The sequence below is a fragment of the Bacillus rossius genome, chromosome 1 (genome assembly GCF_032445375.1).
Source record: "Bacillus rossius redtenbacheri isolate Brsri chromosome 1, Brsri_v3, whole genome shotgun sequence".
Classification (NCBI taxonomy): Eukaryota; Metazoa; Arthropoda; class Insecta; order Phasmatodea; family Bacillidae; genus Bacillus; species Bacillus rossius.
The window spans coordinates 269,777,330-269,791,434 of record NC_086330.1 but is presented as its reverse complement, the minus strand read 5'-3'; the positions used below and the strand labels follow the sequence as shown (position 1 = coordinate 269,791,434).

The following is a 14,105-nucleotide window of genomic DNA, read 5'->3' as shown; positions in this document are numbered from 1 at the left end:
AGGTTGTGTGTGTTAAATAGCGCTGCTGGTAGCAGGTATTAAAAAAAAAATATGACGGCTCGGTCTCTAGTAGGTGATGATATTATTTCTTCAAATTAAAAAAAATACAAGTCCGAATATGTGTTGTTTTTTAATAGCTTATGTAATTCTCAATTTGGTAATTGTATCGATGGCCGTGCGGTTAAAGAGGTATATTTTTGAACCCAGAGGTCCGAGCAGGTCCCAGAGGGAATAATAATAGTAATAATAATAACAATAAGAATGTGTGACCATATTTTTGCGTTTGGAAAAGAAAATTTGGACAAAATTTAATAAGTGGAAAGAAAAAACGAATTAAGTGTTTCGAATCACTCTGTAAAGCAGGAATGTAGCACGGACTTCTATGTTGTGCATATGCAGCATGCAACAAACCCATGCTGTTTGCATGCTATTACGAATATGGCTCAGTATTTACAATCTGTGAGTCTAATTTCTCCAATCCTAGTGAGAAAACCCCTACCCAGCGCTAGTCAGAATTAGCAGAAAACTAAGGCCTAGAAAAATTCACGGCTTCATTGACTTTTAGGATAGACCTCATAACCCTCTACCTACACAATCCTCTGCCAACTGTTTATTGTGAGACTGGGTTACGTGTGATTCGATACTTCTTTCGTTGAGGTTTTTTTCCCATGGGCTCAGAATCCTTCTAATGAACTGTGGTCTGACCACAGAAGCAGCATAAAGGTGAACGAGATTGTGTTCCAGCGTATCGCGATATAAATCCACGGATTTGTAACGGTCTCCACAATTAACTTCGCACTGAACTTAATGTTTGGCTGGCATGAAAAAAATCAGTTTACATAACACACCACAAATTTAAGTATGGTACACACAAAAACCCTGACATTTACTGCAACTTGTATCTAAGGGACCTGCTAAACTCACGTTTTCATGCAACAGTCTAGACTGCAATATTTGCACATTCGTAGACGAACCATGTCATTGGCACGCCAGTTTTTTTCTCGGAATGGTCGCCTAACGAAGCAACCCCTTGCAGCCATCATTGACTGGAACTGGGCTATCACCGTCGCCACAGCGGTCCCAGGGGCCGACACGGAACACAGCATGGGCTAGTCCCGAGGCCCGGCCGAGAGTTCCAGGCGGCGGATTGCCGCCCGCAGGTCTCATCTGGTGCAGGTTTTTAGGGGTTTTATTTTTAAAGGATACAAGTTTTCTGTATTCTTACAAATGATTCCTTTGGACACCAGTTGCCAAGAAATAGTTTGTAATACCACAAGAAAGGTACCTATTGTACCTATGCACAACTCATGGTTATGTTTTTTTTTTTGACTATATGAAATACGGTTTTCGAGATATTACTGAGCTTTCTTACGAAAATTAGCGCATTATTTTATGTTTCATTTAAACATAATTTTTTTAAACCGTGGAATATTTTTTAACAATTTGATTTTATTGGGTCGTATTTAGCTTATTATACGCGTAGTAAATACTGGAAATCTATTCTGAGGACGGTTTTCAAATAATACTATTTTGTAGTTATATAGTTGTTTTCATGTTAATGTAGAAATTCATAAATATCTGTAATTTTACATAAATAATTTTGTTCCATTTACAAAAAAAAATTGCAGTGTATATGTTTTATTTGAATATTTGTGAAAGTAGGGCCATATTTTAGGATACACTGTGCAAGCATTTGTTTTAATTTTAAAATGTTTTGATTTAATTTCGTGGTACATTTGTTTCAGCAAGTTGTGTATGAATTGACGTATTATGTGTGAAGACCTGAAAGATAAACACTGACAATCATGCGGCCTGGAGAGAAGGCGATACGAGGCAGCCGCCTGTGAACACGTGACGTGGACCTGATCACGCACGGATCAGTGGCACCAGTGACGCCGAGCGAGCACTCTACCAGCGAGAAGAGACCCGGCTTGGAGACGCGGACGTGATGCACGGAGAGGCTTGCGAGCGCCACTCTACCGACAGTCAGCTCCACTTGCAGCAGAGAGCGAGCGAGCCGCCGCACTAGCCTCGGCAGGAACCTGCAAGCAAGGCCGGGTTGCTGGACACACGTGTACTGTATCTGTGGCGCATGTGCCGGTATTATGGTACATGGAACACAACAATGGCACAACTATGGCACGTGTGCCATAACCTTATGTAGTAATTATACTATTATTATGGTCCTAAGAACAATTATTAAAGTGCAATAGTATACAAATGTATCATTATTCAACAAATAAACGCAAATTAGCAAATTTTAGTGAAATAGCACTCTTTATATCCATGTTTTAAGTTAGGGAACTAGTGCTATACATTTTTATTTCATTGTGATATTTTAATTTTTTTTGAGAAATAATAAAAAAATTTAATATCATACTAGGATTTTTGAAAAAGAATTTTTTGTGAAAGTGTATAATAATTTTTAACGCCCAATACCACTATACGACTCTGAAAACCTGACCTCCGTCAAGAAAGCGCACAGCATTGTCGGCCACATTAGCGTGTCAGTTATAATCTGTGTCATATAACTTGTCTCAAATTTGATGGTTCCAAAAGTAGTTATTTTCAGCCTTTGTTGTACATTGCCTACATTGCCTGTATTATCAAACAAACATCACATGATGTATTACAAGTAACAGTGGGGAAATAGGTACCACTCGTACTACTTTAAGTTTAAAACAAGATATATGGCACAGACTAAAGAACTGGGCACAGACTAAAGTAATGTATACAGACTATATTTCTGGGCACAGACTATAGCAATGGACACTGACTAAGGTTCTGGGTACAGAACACTGTACTGGATGCAAAATTAAGATAACTGCGAAACATAGGGAAAAAAATTCGAACAAATTGAAAACGTCAAATAAAATATCGACATATGAAAGTTTTTGTATGCTTTACGTTTCTTTGGATATTCAGCAAAAAAAAATTGTTGTGAGTGAAAACGCCACACTTAGTCAAGCAACAAATTTTTATAACATTTAGCATTCATCTAACAACATTTGCTACAGAACACAAACTGAAAGTGAAACACAGTAAGAAATTAACATCGGTAAAAAAAAAGCACGAAAATGCAATAACCCAAGTGGTTCAAGTGTTATGATGTTTGTAAATACAAGTTTGGTTATATATTACGTATATAATTGTAGGTACTCTCGTTGCTACTGTGAAGATTTTGAGAAGCAAAGCTGTTCACAATATATTACTATCACTGCTGCATTTTTGCTTGAGTACCATGCATCTTTAAAATTAATACAAGGTGTCCAACTGTTAGTAAAATGTCTGGACTAATAATCATTATTAATAATAAAAAATCATCACCAATCATCACCAATTATCAATCTTCATTAGTCATTATCATTTATCATCAATCATAATAAACAATCATCAATAATCATATATTATCAATCATTATTTATCCTCCTCAATTATCAAAAAACCATCATAAACCATCATTAAACATCGCAAATTTTCATAAATAATCATCAATCATCATCCATCATTAACCATCATCAATAATCAATCATCAGCAATCATAATCACATCAATCATCATCAATAATCATTAATCATTATCAATCATTGTTAATAATCATGAATAATAATCAATAATCATCCCTCATCAATAATATTCAAAGTTACCCATCATTATCAATCATAATTAATCATAATCAATCATATTCAATAACATCTACTGCCTCTACTGCCTTACGCATAATTTATTATAACATTCATTTATTTAAACAATTAATTTTACCAATGGAAATGAGACATCTAGGAAATTATGGGCCGGAACAGTAGCCACTTCGTCCTCTTCCCCCACCGCCATATTCTAAACGAGATAGTTCTAGCCTAAACTCAGTGGAACATTTTAGTGAACGCTAAGCGCAAGAACAACATGACAACGCGCTTGACTGCTAGAAGAAATATACACGTGAAAATCATAGATAATCACGTATTTTGTAAAGCTTTTAAGGACCTTTCAAACACTGATATTTCCGTGCTGGAAATATAATTGATAAAAAAAGTTTAGAAATGTTATATTTGACGAGTTGCGACTTTAAATATCTCCATTAAATAATGGCCTGTCCGAATTCAAGTACCAAGTTGTGTACTTGCGACCATTCGTTATTTACTTGCCCTTGTGGCGTACTTGACGAATCCGGACGGGTACAAATTTTGGTGTCTTCAAACTGCATTAGCCAGCTGGACAGGCTATTTATCTTATTGCTAAAACAACTTTAAACTAACATTAATAATTTTTAAAACTTTATTCCGGGCACATGAATTTTAAGGAAATTTCCTTTACGAATCTACATTTTTTCGTGATTACGATCGGCACGTAGCCTATGTGCATATATTTGTTTATACATTTTTGTAAACATGTTTAACTTATATTTTTATGGTGATTTTAAAAATCTTTCTTATTTATAGTAAATATAGTGTTTTCAAGTGTTCAAAACATTTTTATGTAATATAAAATGTAATCTACTAAACGTTTTTAAAAATGATAACGTTTCTTTTACTCTAAGTACGCGAGACGTACACAGATTCGTTTACTTGCATACTGCATACTTCACTTCCAGTTCGTACAACTCTTGTGATGTCACAAGGGGACAAGTACGTGCAAGCATGAGCAAAAATCTGCAGGATTCGCATGCTGGGCTAGGTGAACCAAGAGCTCGGCTCGAGTTTGACTGTTGACGAGTTGTTCTCGCACCCGTCCGTGTCTGCCATGGCGAGTCCCTGGCGAACCCGTCCAGAGAGCGTGATTTGGACAACCGGCTTCACCTCATGTCCGAGGTGGACAGACTCGACCAGGCGAATCCTGTGTGAGCATACATGCCGCAACGGGACCGTGCTGGCACCTGCCGGCATTGTGCTGCAGTCACGGGGGAGAATCTCTTCATTTCCGAGACTGGCACCTAGTTTTTGAAGTAGTTTCTAGCCCACCCGCGAGATGGTAGCTTTCATAATACAGTATGTCCAGAAAAGAATGTCCCTGTTGAAAAATGTAATAGCATCATCTGTAAGCATTGTAGTGTTTTTGTTCAAGGAAATAATTAATTCCCAAGGGGCCCCCATGGAATAATGGTTATCATTACCAATTCAAAGTTACGATTTTGCAAGCGCAAGTGGGTCCCCTCTCACCACACCCAGTGGTCCTTGCGTGTAAGTATGCACTTCAAGCGAATTCAAACACGACCAAAGTGGTACAGATAACCCAAAAATCGTTTAATATCCTGGATTACTACAAAACATATTAATTATTTTAAATTAAAAATAATGCATAATGGGATTGAAGGGAAAATTTTATTTAATGATTTAATGGGACGTATTTACTTTTAAAACGTCAATAAATTTATATCGTATTTAATACTCGTTGCGTAATAAAAATGAATATTCTGTAATCTTTTAATTCTTAAGATACGTTATTTATATAATAATCTTATTTAATTTAATTTTACAACCTCATGTGTTAATCGTATTATTTTAATTCGCTGCGAGGGAAAATCGTAATTTTTGTTTTCGCTGGGCACGACTCTGATTGGCTTATTCCGCCAGACAGCCAACATATTTCACAGCCAGTCCTAAATAAACAATACTCGTAGCCTATTTGATGGAAACTCAAGGCATTCAAATGTAAAACAAACATCGCGGTGCTAGTGATGTTTCCGATTTCGTCATGATCCTCCAACATCATATGACTAACTTAACTGGACTGTTTTGGAAGCGAAGTTTTGACTCCGTGTCTGGGCCTTTTAGAAAATGAAAAATTTAACAGCCTCTTTATAGCACTCGCTAGCTTTCAAGTACATAGGTACTACTAATCGCTAGCATATAAGACTAATTGGAAAAATTCTTTTTTTTTTAGTTGTGTTTACTTTTCAGTGCGTCACAAAATCCAAACACTAAATATAAACTTTCTTATGTATGGAGATACACAAGATCCGCAACGCAATTAACGATCAAAATTGCGAAGGTAGCGTCAAAGCACAGGCTTTGTAATAAAAATCATAAACGTTTTTTTTTTAGAAACCATCAGGAATTTATGAGCGCCATTTCCAGGATAAAGAAAGGAACGTCTGTAGTACTGAGGAACGCCATTTCGGGAATTTTACTATTTTATTTACGGAAAAGCCACGACTAAGAATTTTGCCGGCTAATTGAGAGCGAATCACGCGGCACATGTCGAGGTGAACGAGAAGATGTGTTCCTCGGCGTGTTCATGCATGTCATCATGGAAGGACGGACACTGGCCAAGCCATGGAGACGATGGGAGGAACCAACACTCCCAGCATTTGCCTGGAATGACGACGATGACAGGGAAACTGGAACCAACACAGGCACTCCCACTACGAGTCCACCAGTGCAGTGCTGCACCACATCACCCGCTCATTTCTGTTCAAGAGAGAGGCCCGCTATCTCTACGATAGCTTTAACATTCACTAAAACATGGGTCTGTGCCATGTGCGATAGTATATATATTTCGAATTAACTTATACTGCAAAATACTTACCACAGATACAATAAAGTCAAACAAATTGATCCCAAAAATAAACACATCGTTAGAATACACAATGTTTTAAGTTCCATTTCATTAAATCAGCATAATTCATAACCCAATATGCCATGAAAAAACTTCTTTCGACCATAGACAATGTACTTTCAAAAAAAGGGGCGAAACACTATAAGACGAAATGATTCCTTGAAAGACAAATAATTATTGTCATTGCTAACACAAAAGTATGAATTTTTTTTCAAAAATTTTATTATTTAAGACGACTTTAATAAATAAAGTCATTATATACACATTTCTGAAATATTTTAATATTTCAATTAGACCATTTTCTTGACTTTCGTTTAGTTATTAGCTAATTTAAGCGGGAAGGAACACGGTCATAGAAATATTCAAATACTAGATTCTTCCTTGGTGAGTTTCCTCCACTAATGTAGCTCGCAGCGGCTTGCGAACTAACGGCGCTAGTGGTAGCTTAGCCCATCTTAACATTAAGTTAAATGGGCGTTTCCAATTTAATAGGATTTATTCTAAACGTTATGGTCAGTTTTTAAATGTCCTTTATAGATAGTGATTTTTTTATTTGTTTGGGAGATTTGTAGGTGTTCAATGAATAGCAATGGCTTGTAATTTTTTCGCATTTGTCAGTTAAAATTGAAGTAGTAAGAATGCAGATCTCACACAAAAGAAATTATTCCATAATAATGCATTCGAGTGATGCGTTATTATATAAATAAAAATCGTATGTTAAATATATTAATCTTTAAAGAAGGTAAATTATTTCAAATGCGATTTTGGTAACCAATAAATTATTTTTGATGTAAATTAGCAGGAGTTCATCTAGTTTTAAGTCATAAAATAAATGTACACGGGCAGTGATAAACTTCAAATTTTTTAAAAATTAATTATGTTTATTCACATCTATAAAATTTTAGTTTGGTGATTAAAATTAAAATAATGTATTTAACTCATTCTTTGAAATAATGCTATATTTTTTATATAATTTCGGAACAAATTTTAATTTTGTATTCAAAAAGTAATTTTGGAATTTACACTACACTCAAGTTTTAAACCATAACCTTTATTACAAGCAGATGCAATAGAAGAGCAAGGCATTTTCTCTCCCCACATTAACTTTTAAGATCATTTTAAAGAAAAAAAAATTTGAGATGAAAGTTTTAGGAATAATATTGCTTTATAGGAGGCAGTTTAATTTTATATCTTATAAAAGGCCCTGTCACGCAGTCAAACTTTCACCTCCAAAACCGACCATTTTAGTTAGTCAAATGATGTTGAAGGAGCATGACAACATCGGAAACATCACTAGCGCTGCGATGTCTGTTTTACATTTGGATGCCTTTAGTTTCCATCAAATACGAGTATTTATTTTATAGGACTGGGTATGAAATGTGTTGGCTGTCTGGCGGAATAAGCCAATCAGAGTCGTGCCCAGCTAAAACAGAAATTACGTTTTCCCTCGCAGCGAATTAAAATATTGCGATTAACGCTTTTATTTAAAATTAAATTAAATAAGATGATTATATAAATATCGCGTCTTAAGTATTAAAATATTACAGAATATTTATTTTACTACGCAACGAGTATTAATAATGCTATGAATGCGAGAGACCAGACCGCGATGCTAGATTCTGGGCTAGCTGGCGGCCCTGCCAGGCTACAGGCATCATGCGCGTATCACGTGACCACCACTGACGTAATACATGCCAAGCGTGCCTGGCTGGATTACAAGGGTCGTCGCTACCCACATTTTACCTCCGTTCCCCGCGCATCGTCCTCTGCCTCGGCACCGTAGCTATCGCTGAGCGGCCTTGCAAATTCCACGGGCCGTCGCGTGAGCTAACGACGCCCTTATCGACTGTTCGGGCGTCGGGTCGGCCTGGGATGATGCGACTCGTCAACAGCCCCTCTCGTCCCTTCGAGAAGGACGCCCCTGGGTACTTAAGCTGGGACGCCGGTCTCCGCAACGGTTTTTGGGCGTATGAGTTCTTGGGGCGGCGAGGGTACCCCGAGAGTGGTGAGAGTGCCTCGGGTGCAGCAGCAGCGAAGGGAAGTGTGACAGCGACGAAGAGCGTGAGAGACCCCCTGAGAGTGGCGTGACGCGGAGTTTGACTGGGCGACGGAGTTCGGGGACAGAGTTTGGCGACGGAGTTGAGCGACAGGGGCCGCGCGAGTCGCGCGAAGAGTCCCACGACGGCGAGTGCCGTGAGGAGTGCGAACTGCGGAACTTTGCAAACATTGAGAGACTTGATAAACATTTTTTTTCAGTGATTTGTGTTTAGTGTAAATATTAGTAATCAATAAAACTGTAATAAATCTTAATTGGGCTATCCATTACGAACCAAGTCTCCCCACATTAATAAATCGTATCAATACGATATAAATTTATAAACGTTTTAAAATTAAATAATTACCATGAATTCATAAATTAAAATATTCCATCGAGCCCCAATATGCATTATATTTTAATTAAAAATTAAAAATGTTTTTATAGTAAGTCAGGATATGAAACGATTTATAGGTTGTCTACCACCATCTTGTATTCGTCTGTTAGAGTATTCTGCTACCATGTAAGTTTAATTTTTACCTGATAGATTGTGATAATTATTTATTATTACTGTGGCACCCACCATTTAAAATTTGGATGCCATCTTGGAAATTTGTAATTATTTAGCTATAAATTCGGGAAAAATTACAAAATTCATAAAAATATATGCAATATATTCTATCAATTTCTGTCCTTGCTTCGATACTTGAACGATTCAAAAAAGGTAATTTTAAGTTAAAAATTGGTAAAATACTCTTATTTAATAAATTATCGGGTCAGCCGGAGTCCAGCAGTCAACATGGCGTCAGGGCACCTGTTTGTTGGAGAGGGAGTGTGCGAAAATGCGACTAGGTCCGCATCCGGCTCTTGGACTCTCGGATTCGTGGACCCTACCTGCAACAGAGATCCATTCTTGCGAATAAGACCTGTTTGCAGACAGTTCCGAAAAACATTGGCCCAAAAGGCCTGAAAAGGGTGTGGGAAGGGGGAATCTATATAGCGACGAGAAAATAAACACTCACCTATGCAGGGTGGCTGATGCAGTCACTCAGGGTGGAGGCGCGCATTGGAGTCCCGACACACGCGACGCGATTTTTAACAAGAATTAAAACCAGAAAAATAAAACTACTCTAACACTTTGAATATTAAAAACTTTACTGGCTGACTAAACAATTCTATCTAAATTAGGGAGTTCATCCCTCGTAGTCTGTTGACTTCATGTTACAAGTGACGACGTTCTTCTTGGCGGAGACAAGCGTCGACGATTACGGTAGTACCAGCCAGAAAAGGCCCGCGCGCCAAAGTGTCGGTGCGCGCGGAAATAGTCTTAATTAAAACAGTGTTCCGCCCTGGAACAAAGGTTGGGAGGTGGGGGTGTTCCGAAGATAGCCGAAGATGACCGAAGAGGCGGGGCGAGAACAAAACACAACTCGAGTGTTTAACTCGAGCTTCGCGCGATCACAGCACTGTCTAGAGGGTAACTCCGAAAACAACCGCCTATCGACTCTATCCAGGTCGAGGTGGTGATGCCTGTGTTCTTATGCTGTAGCCAGTACTGAGAAGGGGAATGGAAATACTCATCTCAAGCGCACAGGGAGCGTTGGTGGCCTTTCTCTGTCAGCCACGAGGTGGTTAGTTCTAAAGGAGCTCGTTAGATGGCGTGGGTATCTCCAAATCGCACCGCAGTTCTGGCGGCTGAACGGCCTTGACTCAGGCCACTTGCCCTGCTGGGTTCTTGAACTGTCAATTACACTCACTCGGGGCGGGGTAGGAGGGGGGACTAAACGACACCACTTGGCATGGGAAAATGCGTCCTAACATGACTTTCTATGAGTGAACCTAAGACATATGCGTGACGGGAAGAGCTGGTCTAACATGGTCTCTAAGAAGTGGTAACAACTCGTCCAGAGCTGTTGTGTGTAAATTTAGTCATGCAGGGAAATAATGTTACAGGCACCGGGCATGACTGTAAGCGGGAGAAATGTCATCCGTGCTGCTAACGTCGTCTTAGACTTGCAAAAGATCAGATTGGCCCCTGAGAAAAGGTGCCTCGGGCCACTGCAGCAAAGTTTAATTAAGTTGACTACATCAGCCTAACAAAGTGTAAATCACCCTTTCGTAACCAATTTATATAGAAAATAAAATTTCCAAAAATAATTTAAAATTATAATAAAAATTTAAAAAACTTGCCGAAATACCTAATTTCCATCACATTAATATGTTAAGACTTGTAGCTGCGTGCGACTTGTTTCATGGAAAAATCTTCTTGATAGTTTGTTGAGTCTTGTTTGTCTGGTGTGACGTGCTGTACTGGAATATCTGGTCGGTTGTAAGGTGAGACTTGTGAGCCGGATGCAACATTAACATCCTATGTGTGATTTGTAACGGTATATTTGTCATTTATTAAGGCGCGGCTTGCTGGCTTGGTATTCATTGTAAGTACGTGAACCTTTTTGTTGGTAGGTAATAGCGACTGGTTCTACAATAAAATCTTGTTTGTAGTTTGGCGTGATTTTCTGTACAGGTGTAAGCATTACTTAACCTGGTTCGTTTTTATAGTATTTGATTCGTTCTTTTCTTTGAACTACTGACACTGTGGAAGGAAACAATTAATTAATTATTTTGATAGACATGTTACATCTTGAAATATAATTTTAGAATTATCTTATGTCTGGACTGAATTCAAAAAAATAAAACATAAACGATTTTTTTTTCAGTTTTTCTTTCTGAAATATTTTATTGAAATACTAAAATGTAGATAAACCTTGAGCTTATAATTTAAAAATTATAATGGAGAAATAACCTTATTTTTCTATGCCCTTTGTTTTAAATATAAATTTACTTTTTTTTGTCTTTCGTACATAGACGGAAGCTCATGAGATTGCTAAGCCCTAATGAGTTAGATACGCTTTTAAGGTTGCTAAACCCTTTTGCCCTTTATATTTAGTGCATTAAATATCGAGCTTTAAAGTAAAAGAGAGAATGTATGGTGTTAATCTTACCTTGACTATTTGAAGTATTTTCTAATTTTTGCCTCAAAATTACAATTTAAAATTCTACTTTCAATATATATATATAAAAAAAAATTTAGTACTTTGTCAAAAAACAAATTTGAAAATTAAGTGAAAATGCTTTTGAAAATTTGACAAACTTGACCATTTTTTTGCGTAAGCTGAAGTTTTTTTTTAACAGCGAGAGTAATTTGAGATCACTATAATAACGCATAATAGCAATATATGAATTTGTATGAAATTTTTGCCTACTTAAATAAATAGAAAATTTTTGCGCATTAGAAATTAATTTTATTCCCACGTATAAACAAAAAATTTTAAGCTTTTCAATTTGATCAGAAAATCTGCGTTTACGGTCGTCATTTGTGAACATAAATTTTAGCTTAATGACATATTCGTACAAGGATATAGTTTGAATGGCTACTCCCATTCAAGATCTTACATCATTTAGAAAAAAAATTAGATTAAAATAATTAAAAGAAAATAATCTAAATGACAAAGTATTAAATTGAATATTTTATGAAAGTTTTAGATGCTTTAGAATTATTTAATTTTTTATGTGTTTCAAAGTGTTTCCTTATTTTATAGTGCTCAAAATAAGCTAGTATGGTAGTTATTTTGCGGGAGTATGTATATTATTATTCCCATTTTTATAGCAAATAATAATTATATTGAACTCTTTACATTACTTACGAACGCCTGTGTAACTCAGTTTTCAAAACAAAAACATTTACCACATTAGATTTCTTTTTACAAATTTGATTTAAAGACTTTCCTATTAAATTATTCACACGTATTTTTTCAAATAATTAATAAAATTACTTACAAATTATGATAGTATATTGTTGAGTAAGTTATAAAATAACGGTCGTTCAAGATACAGTAAAGACATTGAAATTATATTCAGAATACTATGTATATGTTGATTGATTGATATTTAATTTTACGAGTATTATAATAGAAAAGGGCATCCGAGGACAGGCTTCAGGCTGTGATGCTTGGTGCCGACCGCCATGTTGGATTGTGACGTCATGACGGCCATCTTGGATTACTTTGATATTGACATTTGACCTTGACCCCGGCGGTATGGATTTTCAAGATTGCGGCCTAACGAAAATTTCAACGGTGATGTCAAAATTCAAAATGGCGGAAAGTTCTAGAAAACAAAATGCCGTATCCAAGATGGCGGATCCAAGATGACCACCGGGGTAAAGGTCAAATTTCAAGGTCATCCAATATGGCCGGCGTGACATCACAATTCAAGATGGCGGTCAGCACCAAGAACCACAGCCTGAAGCCTGTCCTCGGATTCCCTTTTTCTATACTACAAGTGTAAATATTTACTATATATTATATATATAAATATATATATATAATTTTAAAGTAGAGCATTCATACAAAAATATTAAATTGTTTTCTTTAAAATAAGCCTACTAACGAGTAGGAGCAAATTTTGAAGTGTTTGTTCAAAAATTAAAATAACTATTTTTTGCTACAAAAATATGTAAAACTTAGGGTTTGTAGGTTGTTTTTTTTATTTAGCAAGGGCAAACAAATTTCTTTCAGTACATATGATCACCTTCACACCACACAAAACACCATTTATTGTAGTGTGAACACTACCACTGTGCTCAGATGCCAGTTTCAGATACATGTACAAGCCATTAGCGCTGACGAGAGGAAGCTATACCCCTGCGCGGGTAGGCAGCCCGCAGAAGATTCAGTCGCATCCCCGGACGGAACGCAACCCGCAGCAAAATGCCCGCTTTGAAGATTATTTCGGTACCTAGCTTTCTGATTGGCCCACCATCATTGGGTCATAATCGCCGTCTGCAGGCTGGTATAAATACGGCACGATTCAGGGCCAGAAAGATACACCGGCTACCGACATCGAAGACTCGTCGCACTGCGACCAGGGTCACAAGGGTCGTTGACGAGACTTTGATGGGGGAGAGGGGGGGGGGGGGGAGGCGCCGTTGCACGCTCCGTCGCCGCTTGTCTGCCCGCCAGCATCCAGGTCTCCAGCTCCGAGAAACTCACTAAGTCAACACGAGTACGCAACTGTACATAAGCACGCACGACGCAAGCGTGTAAGAAAGAGGCTTCGTCGTGAGATCGCCGGTAGACAGCGAGTAACTGCTGTGCGACGAGAAACCAGTCTTTATCGGGGCATTGGGTCTTTGCGACGGTGGCGGCCAGCGCATGACGTAGTAGCGGGACGAGCGACGGGACAGCATAACGGACTTGACGTAACTACACGACCATGCCCTGGACGCTAGACACCAGGGGACTCGGTGCATACCGTGTAATGACAGTTACAGTCGCAGCTGGAGGTCACCGAGGAGAAGGAGTACTCTCCTGCAGCCGTGTACCAGCAGCTGTCCCTGGAGTGCCAGCTAGTTCCAGAGACACGGAGCCGGAGGACGAGTGGCCAGTGACTTCCACAGAGGCAAGATTTGTGACTTCGGGGAAAACTCGCTTGGGGGCCAAGCCACGAGTGAGCC

General features: G+C 38.0%; 1 protein-coding gene across 1 annotated transcript in view; it reads right to left on the bottom strand.

Moving 5' to 3' along the window:
* LOC134527397 (protein hobbit-like) overlaps positions 1 to 8,801 on the bottom strand; it is a 619,824-nt gene extending 611,023 nt beyond the window's left edge. The window contains exons 1-3 of the mRNA XM_063360060.1: positions 8,299 to 8,801; positions 4,726 to 4,833; positions 1,802 to 2,042 (exon numbers count right to left, since the gene is read on the bottom strand). Of these exons, the coding sequence (XP_063216130.1) occupies positions 1,802 to 2,042; positions 4,726 to 4,833; positions 8,299 to 8,801 (852 nt within the window). The remainder of the gene's footprint in view (positions 1 to 1,801; positions 2,043 to 4,725; positions 4,834 to 8,298) is intronic.
* Between the last annotated feature and the right edge of the window lie 5,304 nt (positions 8,802 to 14,105).